Here is a 16,880-nt window from a genome sequence, read left to right on the forward strand (position 1 = left end):
GGCGTCAGACAACAGGAAACCCACACGTTTGTTTCCTCCTTTGTGTCTGATGTGTCAGCGCCGCTTGCTTCAGAGGACGTTTCTGCGCTTTGCTTGTTGAAATCTGGATTCAGTTTATGTCTGAATTAATCTGAATTACCTTTGGTGATGGAGGACTTTGTGTCGGGGCGTCTGCTGCTGCTGCTGCTGCTGTGTCTCCTGCAGTGGGGTAAGACCAGGAAATTATGTTATTTTACAAATATTATACTGGGATATATATATATATATATATATATATATACACACTAATCTAAACCATAAGTTTTGGGAGTCATACTTTATTTTGAGGTACAATTCTCACTTCTACTAAACCATTAAACCGTTATCTGCTAATTAATAGTTATTAAGGCAGTATTTGGGTTTAAGTATGGTGTTGGATTAGAGATGAAGCATAAGATCCTGCAGAATATGTGCTTTATAAGTACTCATAAACAGACTAAATCTTAATTATATCTCTAACACTAGTTAATAATGAGAATTAGTGCTTAAATGTAAACAGTAGATGGTTACCGTTTTGAGTATTTGTGTATTGTGTTACTTTCAAGGCTTGACTGTGTGAAGTTGTACTTAGTGTTTGCTCAGCGCAGAATTCAAACTCAAATCTCTTTAATTATACTGAGAAATATACACAGTAAGTCAAGGTAACTCAAACCGTTTGAGAAAACCAATTGCAACAAACCATTTGAGTTCAAAAACGAATCATTATGAGTACTGTGAACTTAATCCATTTGAGTAAATGAAGCAATTTGAGCACAGTAAAACCTAATAAATGAAGAGAACTCAATTCTCGATTGTGTACTGTAAAACACAGTAAGTTAACGCAACTCAAACTGTTTGAGGAAACCAATTGCAACAAACCTTTTGAGTTCAAAAACTACTCTATATGATTACTGTGAACTGAAGTAATGAGGAATTTCATGAACTCATCACCTTCAACACTGAGTTCAAAACTCTTTTCTAATGAGTAGATTTAACTTCAGTCAATGTTGAGTTAACTGCACTCATTTACTTTGATGAAGTTGGCTGTTGGGTTTTATGGTGTTTTGAGTTCAATTATAAATTGATAATTTACTGAGGATTAATAAAGTTTTGGAGTCATATTATATTTTGAAATACAGTTCTCACTTCTAATAAAAAAAATAGCTGTGACTTTTGCCTCGATAAACTCGATAAAATAGTTTTTATGCTAGTACTTGGGTTCAGGTGTGGTGTAGGCATTAGAGATGTACTCATAAACAGACTAGTAAATAGTGAGAATTAAATGTAATGAAATGTAAACAGTAGATGGTTATCGTTTTGAGTATTTGTGTATTGTGTTACTTTTATTCAAGGCTTGACTGTGTGAAGTTGTACTTGGAGTTTGCTCACCGCAGAATTAAAACTCAAATCTTGTTTATTACACTGGGAAATATACACATTTAGGTGTTAGAGATGCAGAATAAGATCAGAATATAAGCTTTTTAAGTACTAGTAAACACAATATCTTCATCATAGACCGATAATAAGACACTAGTTAATAGGAGAATTGGTTCTTAAAGTAAAGAGTATTTGTGCATTGTGTAATTTGTTTCAATGTTTGACAATGTGGACTTGGTTTTTGCTCACCCCAAAATTAAAACTGCATAATTCACTCTTAATGTTAATGAATATGGCATGCAAAACTTGCATAACTAAACAATACTAAACACTTAAACTGGACTTTCAATGTAATTAGCATTGAACATTGACAAAATGGCATATAAGTAATCTATGCAAATATGTACAGTCTTAACAAGCTTTTTTTATTGACTAAATCAATGTGCAGAATCTCTTAAATCATATCTGCTCTTTCACATTTGAGATCCTGGACAAGAAAACCAGTCTAATGTTGCAGGAATAGACAAAAAGGCACCATGTGGGTCATAATTACAGACTTTCTACCAATATTGATTAGGATATTAAACTTAAATTCTTCAATTCAACAAACAGACCCTCAAAGTAAAGTGTGAGCAAAAATGAATAAACTGTAGTCCACATTTATAAACTCTTTGTTAATCATAAGTGAGATCTCTTTGTTCTCATGTTAGATCCCAATTGCATCTTAAAATCTGGTCACTAAATTAAATTTGTTACCAAACTGAACAGAGCAAATCATGACAACGGCATCATTTCAAGTATATTTAAAGATATTTATTGTCTGTCTAACGCCACTCTCCACACAGATCAGTGTGACGGTCAGCGTGTGGTCCAGATCCAGGATGGCCCCCTGTACAGAGTGGAAGGATTTCCCTTCTCCATCTTCTGTAGTGTTAGTGGGTTTAAAGGCTCGAGTGAGCAGGACTTCGAATTTGGTGTCAAAAAAAAAAAAGGTGAATTCAACATCATCAGTACTAAAGAGCCAGACTTTGCCTTTGCGAGGTTCTCCGACAGGGTGAAGCAAAAAGAAATTGAGATCGAGAGGATGACGGGGTCTTCGGCTCTCTTGAGGATCAAAAAAGCGATGATGGATGATGCGGGACAAATCTTCTGTCACACCCCAAGTACAGATCCCAGATTGTTTGGAGTATATGAAGCAGAAACAACACTTAACGGTAAGATATTTATTTAAGTTTGACTTTATTCAATGGCATCTCCCATCTAGAGATCTCCAGGTTTCTTTTATTCCAGCGATAACTTTATTATGCATGTCAGTTTGACTGCTTATCAATGCACATATTTAATCAGCCATGTCTCATGTCTTAAACTCAGTGCATTTAGGTGTTAAGTTCAAACTGAGCAACAGAATGGAGAAGAAAGAAGACTTACATGACTTTAAACTCGCAGTTGTTGACAAATGTGTTGGTCTGAATACTTCCAAAACTGCTAGTCAGGAGGGATTATATCTTATATCATGTTGATGGCTGAATAGACTTGATTAAATTAAACGTGATTGGATTAAAGGATTCGCTTTGAGTTGACAAAACCAAGCTAGCTGTTGTAGTTGAAAAAGCCAGCAGTAATTTCCTGCTGTAACAAGATTAAACCTCAGAGAAGGTAAGGAGGCAGGAACCATTACACATTTTAAACAACTTTAATAAGCAAATAAACACATAATAAATGTGTCTTGTTCCTAGAAGTTAGTCACTAGTACTATCTTTGCTCAATAACAAATGTGCTGCTTTTGATAATTGGCAAGTTGTCAAGAAGGTTTGTTTTATTCACAGTGGTACCGGACACCCTGAAGGCCATATATTCTGGTTCTCCCACTCAGAGTCTGTTTGAGAGTGATCCACTTCAGCTTGAGTGCCAGGTCTACAGTGAGACTTTTCAACACACCCATCTGTCGGTCACCTGGTACGTCCATAGTGCAGAAGATGAGGACCCCCGACCAGTCATCACTCTGGACAGAGATCTCACTGTAAAGCCAGGAGGAGGATTTGAGGATCGCTACCATGCAGGTCTGATCAGCATGGATAAAGTAGAGGACACAACATACAGACTGAAGATGCCTCAAGTGCAGCAGTCAGACCAGGGGAAGTTCTACTGCAAAACCGTCCAGTGGATCCAAGACCCAGATCGTAACTGGACAGAGATTGCGCACAAAACCTCTACAGCATGTGATGTGGAGATCAAACCAATCGGTGAGGTTTACGTTTTCTAATTTAAAATATTTTTTCTTGTTTGAAGTTTCATGCGTTCTCCATTTAATACTTTGAAGCTCAAACAGTAGATTTCTAATCAATGCACTCTGTGACCTTGAGTGGTTTTCTGTTACCTGCGGTGGTTTGCATTTAGTTTTTGAAAATGAGGGCGTTACACAGCCTTCCCCATGTTTTACTTCTACAAAATGACAGATGCATGAGCCTGATAAATCTTAGACCTTTTAAAATGAATAGCTAAAGATATCGGACGTTTTCTTTCATTGTTTTATTGTTAGTTATCCCTGCTGTCTTTGTATCCATCCAAAAAGAGTAGTAACTTACTATAACATGAGAACTTCTTGTGTAATCTATACAGATCAGAGCCTGGTGTAATGACAGTGTCACTAAGACTGCAATCAGGAAGCTGCACAAGAGAATCTGTTTGACCTCATTATATTTCCTGTCTCAACAGAGGCCCAAGATGTAGGATCATTCAGTGTTTCCACAAAGGCCTCAAAAGGGCCCCTACAGGAGAGAGATGCACTGGACATCCGCTGCAGTGTGAAAGCACAGAATCTTCCTGGCTATTTCTATTCTGTGACGTGGATGAAGAACGGAAAGAACGTGGCCCAGATCGGGCCTTCTGGGATGCTCACCGTATTTGATAGTTATAAAGACAGAGAGAATTCAGCAGAGATGAGAGCAGTGAAAACAAGTCTAACAGACTACCTGCTGAGCATCCATTCAGCTCGAACTGAAGATCAGGGCCAATACCAGTGTGAAGTATGGCAGGAGAGCATGAATGAAGACGGCACCTTCAAAAGAGTGCAAAAACAACTGTCCAACCCTGAGACTGTGAACATCACGACTAAAGGTAATTGCTCCTCCTCTACAATCTTAAAATACTCCACACATTGGTTTGCATCTTGTAGATAAACATTATTTGTACAATGAAAGCTTTAGCATGACCATGCGCACCCTGACACTGTCTGTTCTTGCTTGTCTGGTCAGAGAGTGATCTGGCTGTGGTCATGATGATGAAGGATGCAGTGACTGAAGGAGATGCTCTACAGGTCACCTGCTCTGTGTCGGGGTTCAAGGGTTCTTTATCAGTATCATGGCAACACAAGAAAGACTCTGTGGACTCCTTCAGTGACGTCACTAGTCTGACCCATGAGGGCGTGATGAAAGATACTGGGAAGAGGTACCAGAGTCGGCATGTTCAAACTCTCCATTCTCCAGCTGGAAACTTCACCCTGGAGATTGGTGAAGCTGGATTATCTGACAGTGGTGAATACAGGTGCATTGTGTCTGAGTGGATCATACAGAGCAATGGCGAGATGAAGAAAACACACACCCAGTCTCAGCAAAATAAAGTTGCAGTGCGTTCAGTTGGTAAGACTACACACACACACTAATCTCAGGAACACAGAAACCTTCTGCATCAGTAGACGTGCAACCTGTGTCATTACTTTTCTCCTATTTTCACTGCATGTTACTGAGAGCCGAGTATGAATAATCACAGCATGTTTTCCTTTCAGAATCTCTAATGAAGGTCACCTTGATAAGTCGCGAAATAACTGCACCTATAGATTCTCCAGTCAAGTTACTGTGTATAGTTGAAAGACCTGAGGTTTCTTTGGCTGTACGCTGGATGTTTCGGTCTTTCAATTCAACTGCACAGAAGGATATCTTAACAATACACAACGCTGGAGAAATCACCTGGTTAACAGATCAGAGAAATTATCAGCTGTCAGTTCAAGAACAGCCTTCCAGCACAATATTCACTCTCATCATGCCGAGAGCCAGCAAGCGGCAAGAAGGACAGTACCAGTGCCAAGTTGATGCCTATCAAAGGGGTAGACAGAAAGCCATAAAGAACTCCAACTTACTAGCAGTGACTATACAAAAACCTGGTAAATACAGCTGTATATGTTGATGTATTTATAAAGTGCATTCCTATTTTAAACCTATTTGTTTTCCTAACCCTACACTTATCCCAACCTGGTGTAAGTGTAAGGTGGAAATAGAAATAGAAGCCATATACAGGAGTTCTTATAGGCAAAGTAAAAAAAAAAACAAATAAAAAAAATAATCTAAACGTGTAATCAGACACTGGGTAAAAACACAGAAGAAGCAGTCCATACAGTAGACAAAGCCAATGGGTAATAAAGAGCAATAGTAGAAAAATCAGAAATAGAGGTCAAACTCAAAATAAGCAATCCAAACGGTTGATCTTCAGTTCTTAAACGAAGTTATTTTTAGCCAGTTCCCAGAAGTAAAAATGTTGATTGCCAAATTGAATGAATTACCTCTTGTATTTATTAGCATGTTTGTGTTTCTTAGTCTCTGCACAGCATAACCTGCTGAAAAATCCAGCTTAAACCAGCCTAGGCTGGTTGGCTGGTTTTAGCTGGTTGACCAGACTGGTTTTAGAGGGGTTTTGGCCACTTGCAGGCCCCACTTTCCAGCCTGGCCTTAGCTGGTCAGGCTGGAAAATGACCAGTTAAATCCAGCTAAAACCAGCTTGACCAGCCTGGTTTAAGCTGGACATAGCTGGTTTTGGCTGGACTCCCAGATTGGCTAGGCTGGTCAAGCTGGTTTTAGCTGGTCATCTCCCAGCCTGACCAGCTAAGACCAGGGTGGAAATGACTGGAAACTAGCCTGGAAGTGGCCAAAACCCCTTTTAAACCAGCCTGGTTGACCAGCTAAAACCTGCCAACCAGCCTAGGCTAGTTTAAGCTGGATTTTTCAACAGGGTAATGTGCTTTTATAAAGCATTTAGATGACTGAAGAATCAGAATTGTGTTTAACATCTCTCTCTTCCTCTCCATGCAATTTCTAATGACAGACAGCAAACTGAGACTGTCGACACTCAAGTCTCGCCAGGAAACCACTGCCAACACTGATGCTAAGATTGAATGCTCCATCCTGAAAAAAACCACAAACTCCTCTCGTTTCACAATTACTTGGATGATTGGGTCTCAGATGCTCTTAAATATGGACCTAGACGCTGTTGTCAAGTACGGTCCAGCAGCTGGGGTAGAGATGGACCAGAGAATCCGCATGACAGTAAGACAGAAACACACTTTTCAGCTGACTGTGCATCAGGCCAGAACCACTGACAGTGGCCAGTACCTCTGTGAGGTGGAAGAGTGGCTTCAGGATCCTCTTGGGGACTGGTATTCCCTGAAGAAATTATCTGCTTCCACAGAGCTTATTGTCAAAGAGAAAGGTAAAACACATGTACATCCCCGTTATCTTTTAAGTAGTTGGAAGTATAAGTTCATGCAAATTGTGTAGTGCTGAATAATCTGTGACGGTGATCAAAAACTCACCTGAACCTGCTAATCCGACAGCTACTGTAGCTCTCTGCAGCTCTCACATGGTTGTCCACTGAAGCTAAGCAGGGCTGTAATGGTCAGTACCTGAATGGGAGACCACATGGGAAAGCTAGGCAGCCCCTGGAAGTGGTGTTAGTGAGGCCAGCAGGGGGTGCTCAACCTGTGGTCTGTGTGGGTCCTGATGCACCAGTATTGTGAAGGGGAGTATACTGCTCAGACTACTAGAGCGCCGTCTTCCAGATGGTCATTAAAAATATCAGGATGTCCTTTGAATAAGAGTAGGGGTTTAACCCTGGCTTCCTGGCTAAATTTGCCTCCATCCATCCCCATTACTCTGTCTTCTCTCCACCAATTGGCTGGTGTGGTCTGGTGGAATATGGCTGTCGTTGCATCATCCAGGTGGATGGTGGACAAGGAGATTCCCCCAATCTGTAAAGTGATTTGAGTGTCTAGAAAATCACTATATACATGCAAGGAATTATTAATTATTATAATAATCATGTGCTGCATCACAATTTGTGTAGTATTTATCCTAAATATTATTCAAAAACACCATTACTGTATCTCAAATTATAGTAAGTTGTATTGAGTATTCCAAAGTTTCCTGGATGGTCTACTGGTGCATCCACACCAGACCAATGAAGCATCAGGCGCGAGGGATTTACATGTTTAGTCAATGCAAAGGAGTGAATAGATATCCTGCAGCAAGATTTGCGTGAATGAGATGGCATGAATGATGCGATTTGCACAAATGAATGGGTTCGAGTTGAGTGTTTGAATTGTTCGAGTTGGAAAATCTGAACTTCAGCAGACATTTGAAGAGTTAACCAATCAGGAGCTTGCTCTTATAGGGGTGTGATTATGACATAGTGCCTACTGTTGGAGTCCTCTTGCCGACACCATACAACAGCTCATCAAACTGGTCCCAGGTCAGTCTAAAGCAGCGCTAAACGCCTTCATCATCCAGGTACAGGTCCTGGAGGAGTTGATGAACTCAGAGCTGAGTACCCCTAAAGGGTACCCTAAAGGATCTAGTAGACCCATAGATGGTGCCGAATGAATCTACGCTGTTTTTCAGCCTTCCCAAAGCACATAAACACAGCTATTCTCTCAATAACATCCATGTTAGCCATTTAGCTATGAAGCTAGAGTCACCAGGCAGACAGATACCATGCCCATGACGCGAATCTGCATCTATTATGAAGTGAATTTGACCCGTGAATGGAGTAAACTCAAAGTGTTCTTGCATCTATTTGTGCATGTCGCGTCATGGGCAGGGCTTCTGTCTGCCCGGTGATTCTAGCTTCGAAGGTAGGCAGGTAGGTGGATCTTCAAGAACAGATTTGGTCACCCCTGTTTTATGACCAACCCTGCTTCTGGAGATCGACCTTCCTGCAGATTTCAGCTGCAATAGAGTAACACACCTGCCTGCAATTATCAAGTACTGTTCAGGTCCTATAGAATTAGTTCAGGTGTGTTTGATCAGGGTTGGAGCTGAAGTCTGCAGGAAGGTAAATCTCCAGGAACAGGGATAAACACCCCTAGGCTACTATTATGAAGATCTTACTCTAATAGGTAAGACTCGCAAATGGCGAATGGATCCGGAGTCTTCAGGATAGTTCCCTGCTAGAGCAAGGTTGGTGATCCCTGATTTAAAAACTCATACTAACCCTCTGTTGTAATTGTCTTCTGTTTCAGCCAGTGATTTCAGAATGAATAAAGCTGACACTGAGCTGAATGTTAAAGAGGGAGAGCCGCTGATGTTGAATTGCTCAGTGGATGGTTCTGGCTCTGACTCCACACTTCGCTACTCTCTTACCTGGTTCTTTACCCAAGATCAGTCCGCCAGTGTGACACTTCTGACGTACTTTTATGATGGCCGCCTGATATACAGCAGCTATGACCCAGAGCTTGCAGGACGACTCCATTTCTTCAGTCCAGCGGTGGGTATCTTCCAATTGACCATCCATAGAGCCATTCAGACAGACAGGGGGCGCTACCACTGTCAAGCTCAACAGTACCAGGTGGACTGTAAAGGCCACTGGTCAGCTAAGGCAAGCGATAAGTCCGGTTACACCAATGTTGCTGTTCAGCTTATAGGTGAGTACTTCATATTTAAAAAATCTGAAAAATAAAGAAAATCTCTGATAATAACTGAAAGTCCTCTATGATATTTAGAGAACAAACTGAGCGTGCGCAAAGAGGACCAAAGCCGCAGTGTTACCAATCTGCAAGAGGGATTTACCATTGACTGCATCATTGACTCGCGGTCCAGTGATGCATCTGTGTTTGAGGTGACTTGGTCTAAAGGTCTGGAAAATGAGCGACCCATCATCATCTTCAATGCCAGTCGTGATGGAACTCTACACAGCGCAATCAATGATAAAGATCTGGTCTTCAAACGCCCAGGTGCCAAGCAATACATGCTGACCGTGCCAAACACCAACCTCGCTGATTCTGGCCTTTACCATTGTCAAGTTGTGGAGTGGATTCAGACAGCAGCAAACAAGTGGAGACGAATAGGTGAAGACAAGTCCGGGCAGCTATCAATCCAAGTGAAGACTGAGGAAAGCCAAAAAAAGGAGAACTTTACCATGGATAACACTGACAAGAGCATTACCATCAAGCACGGAGAGAAGTTTGAGCTTGAATGCACTCTGAGTGTGAAAACAAAGGATCCATCTCATCACTATAATCTCAGGTGGATCTTCAATAGCCCAGACTCTTCAAGCGGGACTGTGTTATTGGTCTACTCCTACAATGGTCATCTTCAGTATGGGACAGGGAACCAGCAGCTTAAGGACAGATTACGCTTTTCTAGACCGACTACCAATACGTTCCATCTGACCGTGCGAAACGCAGGTATAGCTGATGCTGGAAGCTATCAGTGTAGGGTTGAGATGTTCCAGCTTGACTGTGAGGGCCGGTGGACACAAACAGCACAAAGCCAGTCAGGATTAACCACCGTCACAGTTCACAGTATCGGTAATACATCTATTTACATTTATCCAATTTTAGTCGCTTAGGCCCTGTTTACATGAACATTTCAATTCTGCAGGGTTTTTTTTTGAGAAGGTGCTCACTGCAGAGCCACTTGAACAATTGCTAACACTTGAACAACTTAAATACAGGTAACTGATGTAAAAAAAAAAAAAAAAAAAAAAAAAAAAATATATATATATATATATATATATATCCAATGAATCAAGGAAAGATTAACTTTCGTCGTTTCTTTGCCTACTTTCATTTAAAATCTGGTCTGGTGTAATAGTACACCGCCTTTTTTTTAGGGCTACACCAGAGCAAACTACCCACATAGCAAAATTTTTCTGGCCCACAAAATCAGCTTTTGCTTGGCCCAGAAGCCGCAGTGATTTACAGTACATGACTGGTCCAAGTTTGGCTTCCAGAAAAGGGCTAAACATGGACCATATCTGGGCCGAGTTAATTCTCGAAGTGACCTGATTGGTAGAATTTTTTTCTTTACTCAAAAATAATTCAAATGTATTTTAAATGTGGGTTAAGATAGGGCAACCTTCGTTCAGTTTTTAACATCTGAGCCAAATACTACATTTGACATCTGGCTGCCGCCTTAAAGATGGTGCAACCTTATGTTCGGCCCACATCCTGCATACCCGTGCTGGATGATTGCCTGCTGTGCCAGCTAAAGGCAAAATCTAGGCCAGAATTCTTGTCTACACTGCAAAAAATGCTTTTCTTGCTTAGATTTTTTGTCTTGTTTCTAGTCTAAATATCTAAAATTTCTTATATCAAGCAAAACAAGCAAAACATAAGTCTTGTTTTGAGAAATAAAATGCCAATATTAAGTGAGTTTTTCCTTAAAACAAGCAAAATAATCTGCCAATAGGGTAAGCAAATTAATCTTGTTTTTCTTTTGACGTAACATTATATTGCTTACCCCATTGGCAGATTATTTTGCTTGTTTTAAGGAAAAACTCACCTAATTTTGGCATATTAATTCTGAAAACAAGACTATATGTTTTTCTTGTCTAGAAAATGTTTCTTGATTTAAGAATTTAAAGATATTTGGACTAGAAGCAAGACAAAAAATCTAAGTAAGAAAAGCATTTTTGCAGTCTACCTGAGAAGTGTCTTTTGAACTCTTAAGGTGTCTTTTGGTGCTCAAGATCTGTAGATGTTCAGATTGCGACTAAATATTTTCCTGCATAGCCCGCTGGGTGCAGTCATGCATTCACAATGATATGGACTGTCAGGTGGGGTTATAGGGGCAAACTATTTAGCACTGTTCAAGTGCACACCCCCAAAATCTCTTTCAAGCTTGACTCAAGGGTTAATTGCGGGGTCAAACACCCCTGTAAAACACACTGCGGTTACAGTGTGGTCGTGTGGCTCATGAAAGTAGATTTTTTGCTTCTAAACATTGCTGTGCGTGATGTTATTTCCTCCGTTTAACATCATATTGGGCTCTACTTTTTAGTCTTCTGATTGGCCACCAATTCTTTGCTATTAATGTTATATCACCATCTGTTGATTTGCCATGCGACAGTGTTTTTGTTTTTATGTGAATGCAACTTAAAAAAACGGATAAAGGGATAAACTCTGTGCATAAATAAACCCATGTACGTGTGAACATGACCTTAGTGCAGTCTTATTAACAGCTTGTACACTTCTGTCATATTATTCAGAACCATCAAGGTGAGTGTTTCCCATTTCAGTCGTTTTGTCTAATCTCTGTGTTTCTTTTTTACAGAAAGTAATCTGCGTGTGCAGAAGGAGAACCAAACCCTCAACATTACCAATCTTCAGGCTGGGTTCACCGCCGATTGCATCATTGCCTCTCAGTCCAGTGATAAATCTGCCTTTCAGGTCACATGGTTTAAAGTTGAAGAAGAAGTAACCCATGTTATATTCACTGCCAAGCATGATGGTACTCTACACAGCGCTCTCAATGATAAATATCTGGTGTTTGGACGACCAGACGCCACACACTATAAACTGACCGTGCCACAGACCGACCCCACTGATAAGGGGAAATACTACTGTCAGGTAGAAGAGTGGCTTCACACTGATAACACCTGGAAGAGACTGGCTTCAGACCGCTCTGGAGTGCTCTCTGTCCACGTTCACATTAAAGGTAATGATCTCAACTCAGAAATGTGTATTTATATTAGCATTAACTAGAGGTGTCAAAATAAATGTTTCTTCTGTGCACTGCGATGCAGAGGCGGACGATTGGGTATCGGTTTAGTATCAGATCATTACTGGTTATCACATGCTGGACGGTCTTTCACTGACACTGAAGTACAGCAGAAGCCCTGTTTCACTGCGATTGAGAAAAGGAAAATAAACTTAATTTCTCTCTCTCACTGTGGCCATTTGACCTGCTGGTGTAACTTTTCCTCTCCTCTCGGCTGTTACAGCGATACATCTAGATACAGACACGAGCATGTCTGCAGAGTGAGTTTTCTCCTCCTCGTCTATCAAGGATCAGCTGTGACCGCCGCTGCCGTTTATCAGTGTTTATCATCAGTGAACTGCGCCAGAATGTTATAGCCAAGTGCAGCCCTTTCTGTTGAGCGCTTGACCAATCATATGGGCTCATAAAGGGATATTTACATGAGTTTATTACCTATAAATACTCATGTTGTTTTGTGAATGTACTTTTTAAAGGTACAGTTCTGACTGTTTGTATTAAAAAACAAAACTGTATAACAAATAATATATAAATTTCAATATATTTATACATTTTAATACAAGAATTCTTGTGCTGAGTGATATCGAATTTAATCAATGGTATGATAATCATAACCGAACCAAACCGTGAGACCAGTGTAGCTTCACACCTCTAGGATCAACAGTATACTTCTAATATTTCTAATGTAAGTTTTAAGGAAAACCTTAATTTTGACACATTATTTTTTAAGACTTTCCTGGTGATGGGTTGCAGAAGAGCAACTGTTGTGGTGAGACTGGTGCAGTGCAATCTGAGCTGCATCCAATGCTTTTTAATGGGCTCACCTAACCCCACCCCTTACCCTACCCCTCACAGTGACGTCACTCGCTCCATTTGAGTGCATTGTGTCTGACATTGCATCGCTGAGTGATGCAATCTCAGCTTGCATCATAAAGGCTGCATGCAGATACTATTGTTGTTGTGTAAAACATATGCTGGAATAGGCGGTTTATTCGGCTGTGGTGACCTCTGAAAAATCAGGGGCTAGGAAAGCCGTAGGAAAGATTTCTTAAAACAAGACAATATTTTTGCTTGTTTAGAAAATGTTTCTTAATTTAAGAATTTTAGATATTTGCACTAGAAACAAGGCAAAGATTCAATGTAAAGAAAATAAATAAATAAAATAAAAGCATTTTTTGCAGTGCATTTACACTCTGGGCTGTATTTTAACGATCTATGTGGAAAGTCTAAAGCACATGGTGCAAAAGCACTGGATCCACTTGTATGGTCTAACAGGGTTGAGCTGATTCTCTTAATGAGTTCTGGCTGTGTTTTGAGCATAACCTGCATTAAACCAAGTCTCTCATTCCCTTTAAGAGTCAGTTGCATCGCTCCATGGTGCATTATTTACATGGCGACTCTGTAAGTGTAAAAACTGAACGCTTCACTTGCGAGAACACAGTTAAACAGAGCATCTGCAGCGCAAAGGATAAAGAACGAGCCTCCTCCATTCAGCCTCTTTACTTTACTCCTTTACTTTACTCCTTTACTTTGGTGGAGTGAGGAAACGGTGGAAACTCTCTCCACTGAACACATCCATCAGCCCTCATATTGACGCAAAACATGAAAAATACTGTTCCACTGCTCTGAATATAGCAACACATCGCGTCAAACACATGTTGCACCTCATTGCGCTGGGTGTATGATAGGACCCTATAAATGTGTTTTGTTTTTCAAATCTTTTTCTTAAATAAGTAACGATCCAACATGTGATTTGTTTTCTCAGATGATCCTGAAAAGCAGTCAGCAGACCCGTTAGGAGTAACAATGGGAATCACCGTTCCTCTGATCTGTTTTCTTGTGCTGGTCATTGTATTGTTGTTGAGACGCGAGCACAAGAGGAACTGTGAGCTGAAGAAAAAGAAGGACTGTCTGTGGGCTGAAAACAACCCTCTTTCCCCTGTGCCGGGCGACAGCTCATGTGCAGACAATCACACCTAGCCTCTCCGCCACAGCACTGTGATAGTATTTTTACTAATAGTTATCAACTTTGAATGTGTCTACAAGACTCTGACTACGTTTGCAAGAACATCAGTTATTAAACTATTGACCTTAATCTGAATAAGGCAATAATATGATTAAGGTGTTTACATGAGTTGCTTACATGTTTCTTTCATGATCCCCCAAGTTCTCCAATCTGTCCTCAGTTTCGAATTATTATTTTTTTACTTCAGCTGTGGTTCGTCAGTTTCACCTTCATTCAGCAATATGTCATTCATGCCCCGTGACAAACCGTGAGGTGCTGGATGAGAGTATGAAGGACTGATAGGAGAGAGTTTAAGTTTTATACTGCACACCAAATGGAAACTTCTGCATTTCCAAAGTTGAATTTTTAAAGTTGTGTTTCAAGAGTTCACACTCAGCTGATGATTGATTATAAAGCGTGTTTTGCATGCTGTCCTGGGAGAGAGCCCTGAGCTCATGAGATCCTCGAGCCCTGGGCTCCCTCCTGTTTGCAAGGCGAGAGTGGAGTTTGAGCTCAGGCAGATCTGGAGAACTGATGAAGTGATCGCTCTCAAGAGATGACTACTGACTAGCAGCATGTCTATGATGCTGATTTAGATTAGTCAATTAACTTAAGCTGTGTTTTTTGACGGTGATAGGAAACCGAGGAACCCTGGGGAAACCCACGTGACCAAGGGGAGAAGCATATTGTACAAATGAATATGAATTAGCCACTGAATCAGAAAGGCACACAGTGCTGTGAGACTGAGTCGGCACTGATTCATACTCTAAGCAAACATTAGTTCGCTGTAAATAGCACACAGGTGGTGTTGCAGTGTTAAATCTTTCTCTCTAAATACATTACGCATATGAGCTTGTTATTTTTTATTTGATTTATGTCTTATTTTTCTACATTGTGAAGTGTGAAATGCAACCCAGGCTCATCCTGGAAACGTAGCCCCGTGGACGTTTCTGGAGACAACAAAACAGGTAATATTTACGGGAGGTAAATATTTGTGCAGTTTTTTGTTTTCCATCATCGTTGTCATTTGCACCCGCGCTGTTTTCGCTTAAAAAGCCGCTATCGAGCGACCCAGCCACCCTCCTCCTCCTTCTTCCCTAAACCCAAGCGACGATTTACAAAAGGCGCCCAGAAAAAGCAAAGCCCTCGTCCAATTTTGACCTTGTTTTTGGATTTCACAGTATTCTCTTCTGGTTATGAACTTGTTCACTTTATTTTTTTTGGATTCTGTTTTTTGTCTTACCTGACAAGCCGCGGCCGCCTCCTTCTCCGGGTCTCCGCTCAGCCGACGTAACACGACAAGCTAACCAGACAAACTGGATGCGGCGGAAAAGCCCTCCACACGGAGGAGGTAAGCCCTCTACCGGCGAGCGTAAGAGTTATTTCCCTTGAAATACCGAAATGCAGCCATACGTAACTCCGGCCACATAAATGGCAGTCTCCAGAAACGTCTGCAGGGCTACCTTTCCAGAATGAGCTTGGGTTGGTGAAATGCATTAGTGATGGCAGACATATGAGAAGCATTTCCTCTCTTATTAAAGCATGTATTTTACTGATGAATGATAGTGTCAGTTGACTTTATTTCTCTCTGCTGTCCACAGACATGTTTGCGCTTGATTAAATGATTGTTTACAGCTGTATCATATAATAACATTCAGAATGTGATTCTGCAGTTTATAAACTCATTCAGATGCTTTATTTTCCATTAAAGTGAATGAAATTGATAGTCCATGTCTCTCTTTACGCTAGCTTCACCTATTCTGCCTCTTTTTTACATGCTGCGTCTCTGCTGTGTCTAGAGTGTGTGTGTGTGTGTTTGAGTTGATAATATCACACAGGTAGTGTTCTCCAGCTCTCTGAAACTGACCCTTTCAGGCTTTGATCCTAATTGGGGTGTTTTGGTGACTGTCGCTTTAAATGCAAATGAGATTGTGCTCTATTCAGAAGAGGGCGGAGCTACAGACGGATGTAAAACAGCAGTGTGTGTGTTGTGAGTGCTGGTCAGGTGTGTGTGTGCGCTTCAGTGTGAGTGTGTGTTGATGCTTCTGTCAGTCTATGTCGCTCCTGTCGCTGTTCATCTAAAGCTCCACATCTATAATGCTCTTAGTCTATGCTGACATCATCTTCAGCAGCTCAAACACTCTAATGGCTAATGGACAGACGGCTGCTTCTCACTCAGGCCTGCTGGACATGCTAATGAGATGGAGAGATGGGCACTAGTGGGCGGAGCTTTCCCCCTCTGATGACACGTACAAAGTGAGAATGTCAATCAAAGTGTTTCACTCATCAAGTCTATTATAAAAAATGAATACTGGATGTATTGACACACTGCTGACTGAATTTTGCATAATAGGCGCCTTTAAGGGTAACAGCACAGCAGCTGCGGTCACTGACTCATGCTGATAGTCATTTCCATGGTAGACAGGAAGATCAGACGATGAGCAGATCTGCTCAACAATCCTCATTCAGCGCTTGTGGCTTTTTTTATTGCTCAAGTGTGTTGAGCAGACCGCGCAATCAGAGGAAACGCATTTCATTGCATAAACACATTGCATGACTGTCTGACACTATTAACCACTAGTCTAGACCCTGAAGATGCAGATAGTCTAGTGTAAGTTATACAGGAAAGCTTCAATAGGGTTTATTATATATCTGCCTTTATATGTGTGCTTTGTATGTGATGACATTTTGTTGACACTTCAGTTTGTCATGAAATG

The 16,880-nt window shown here is 40.9% G+C and overlaps 1 protein-coding gene across 3 annotated transcripts; it reads left to right on the plus strand.

Annotated features, from left to right (window-relative positions):
* cd101 (CD101 molecule) lies at positions 1-15,887 on the plus strand. 3 transcript variants are annotated; one of them, XM_003199164.7, is made up of 11 exons: positions 1-208; positions 2,241-2,609; positions 3,222-3,638; positions 4,111-4,512; positions 4,650-5,033; positions 5,180-5,554; positions 6,490-6,873; positions 8,681-9,082; positions 9,161-9,967; positions 11,715-12,098; positions 13,924-15,887. In XM_003199164.7, the coding sequence occupies exons 1-11, from the start codon at positions 148-150 to the stop codon at positions 14,136-14,138; spliced, it is 4,200 nt and encodes a 1,399-aa protein (XP_003199212.4). In that variant the 5' UTR covers positions 1-147; the 3' UTR covers positions 14,139-15,887. The 3 variants fall into 3 exon arrangements, with proteins under 3 accessions (XP_003199212.4, XP_073768475.1, XP_073768474.1); XM_073912373.1 differs by lacking the exons at positions 1-208; positions 2,241-2,609 and adding an exon at positions 2,983-3,051; XM_073912374.1 differs by lacking the exons at positions 8,681-9,082; positions 9,161-9,967 and having other exon boundaries at positions 10-208.
* Positions 15,888-16,880: the final 993 nt, after the last annotated feature.

The sequence above is a fragment of the Danio rerio genome, chromosome 9, assembly GCF_049306965.1.
Source record: "Danio rerio strain Tuebingen ecotype United States chromosome 9, GRCz12tu, whole genome shotgun sequence".
NCBI lineage: Eukaryota > Metazoa > Chordata > Actinopteri > Cypriniformes > Danionidae > Danio > Danio rerio.

Excerpts from the sequence above, each read along its gene's own strand:
- cd101 (XM_003199164.7), top strand. The coding sequence starts at position 148 with ATGGAGGACTTTGTGTCGGGGCGTCTGCTGCTGCTGCTGCTGCTGTGT. Across the intron at positions 3,639-4,110 it reads TGTGGAGATCAAACCAATCG|AGGCCCAAGATGTAGGATCA; the intron begins GTGAGGTTTACG and ends CTGTCTCAACAG. Across the intron at positions 6,874-8,680 it reads GCTTATTGTCAAAGAGAAAG|CCAGTGATTTCAGAATGAAT; the intron begins GTAAAACACATG and ends CTTCTGTTTCAG.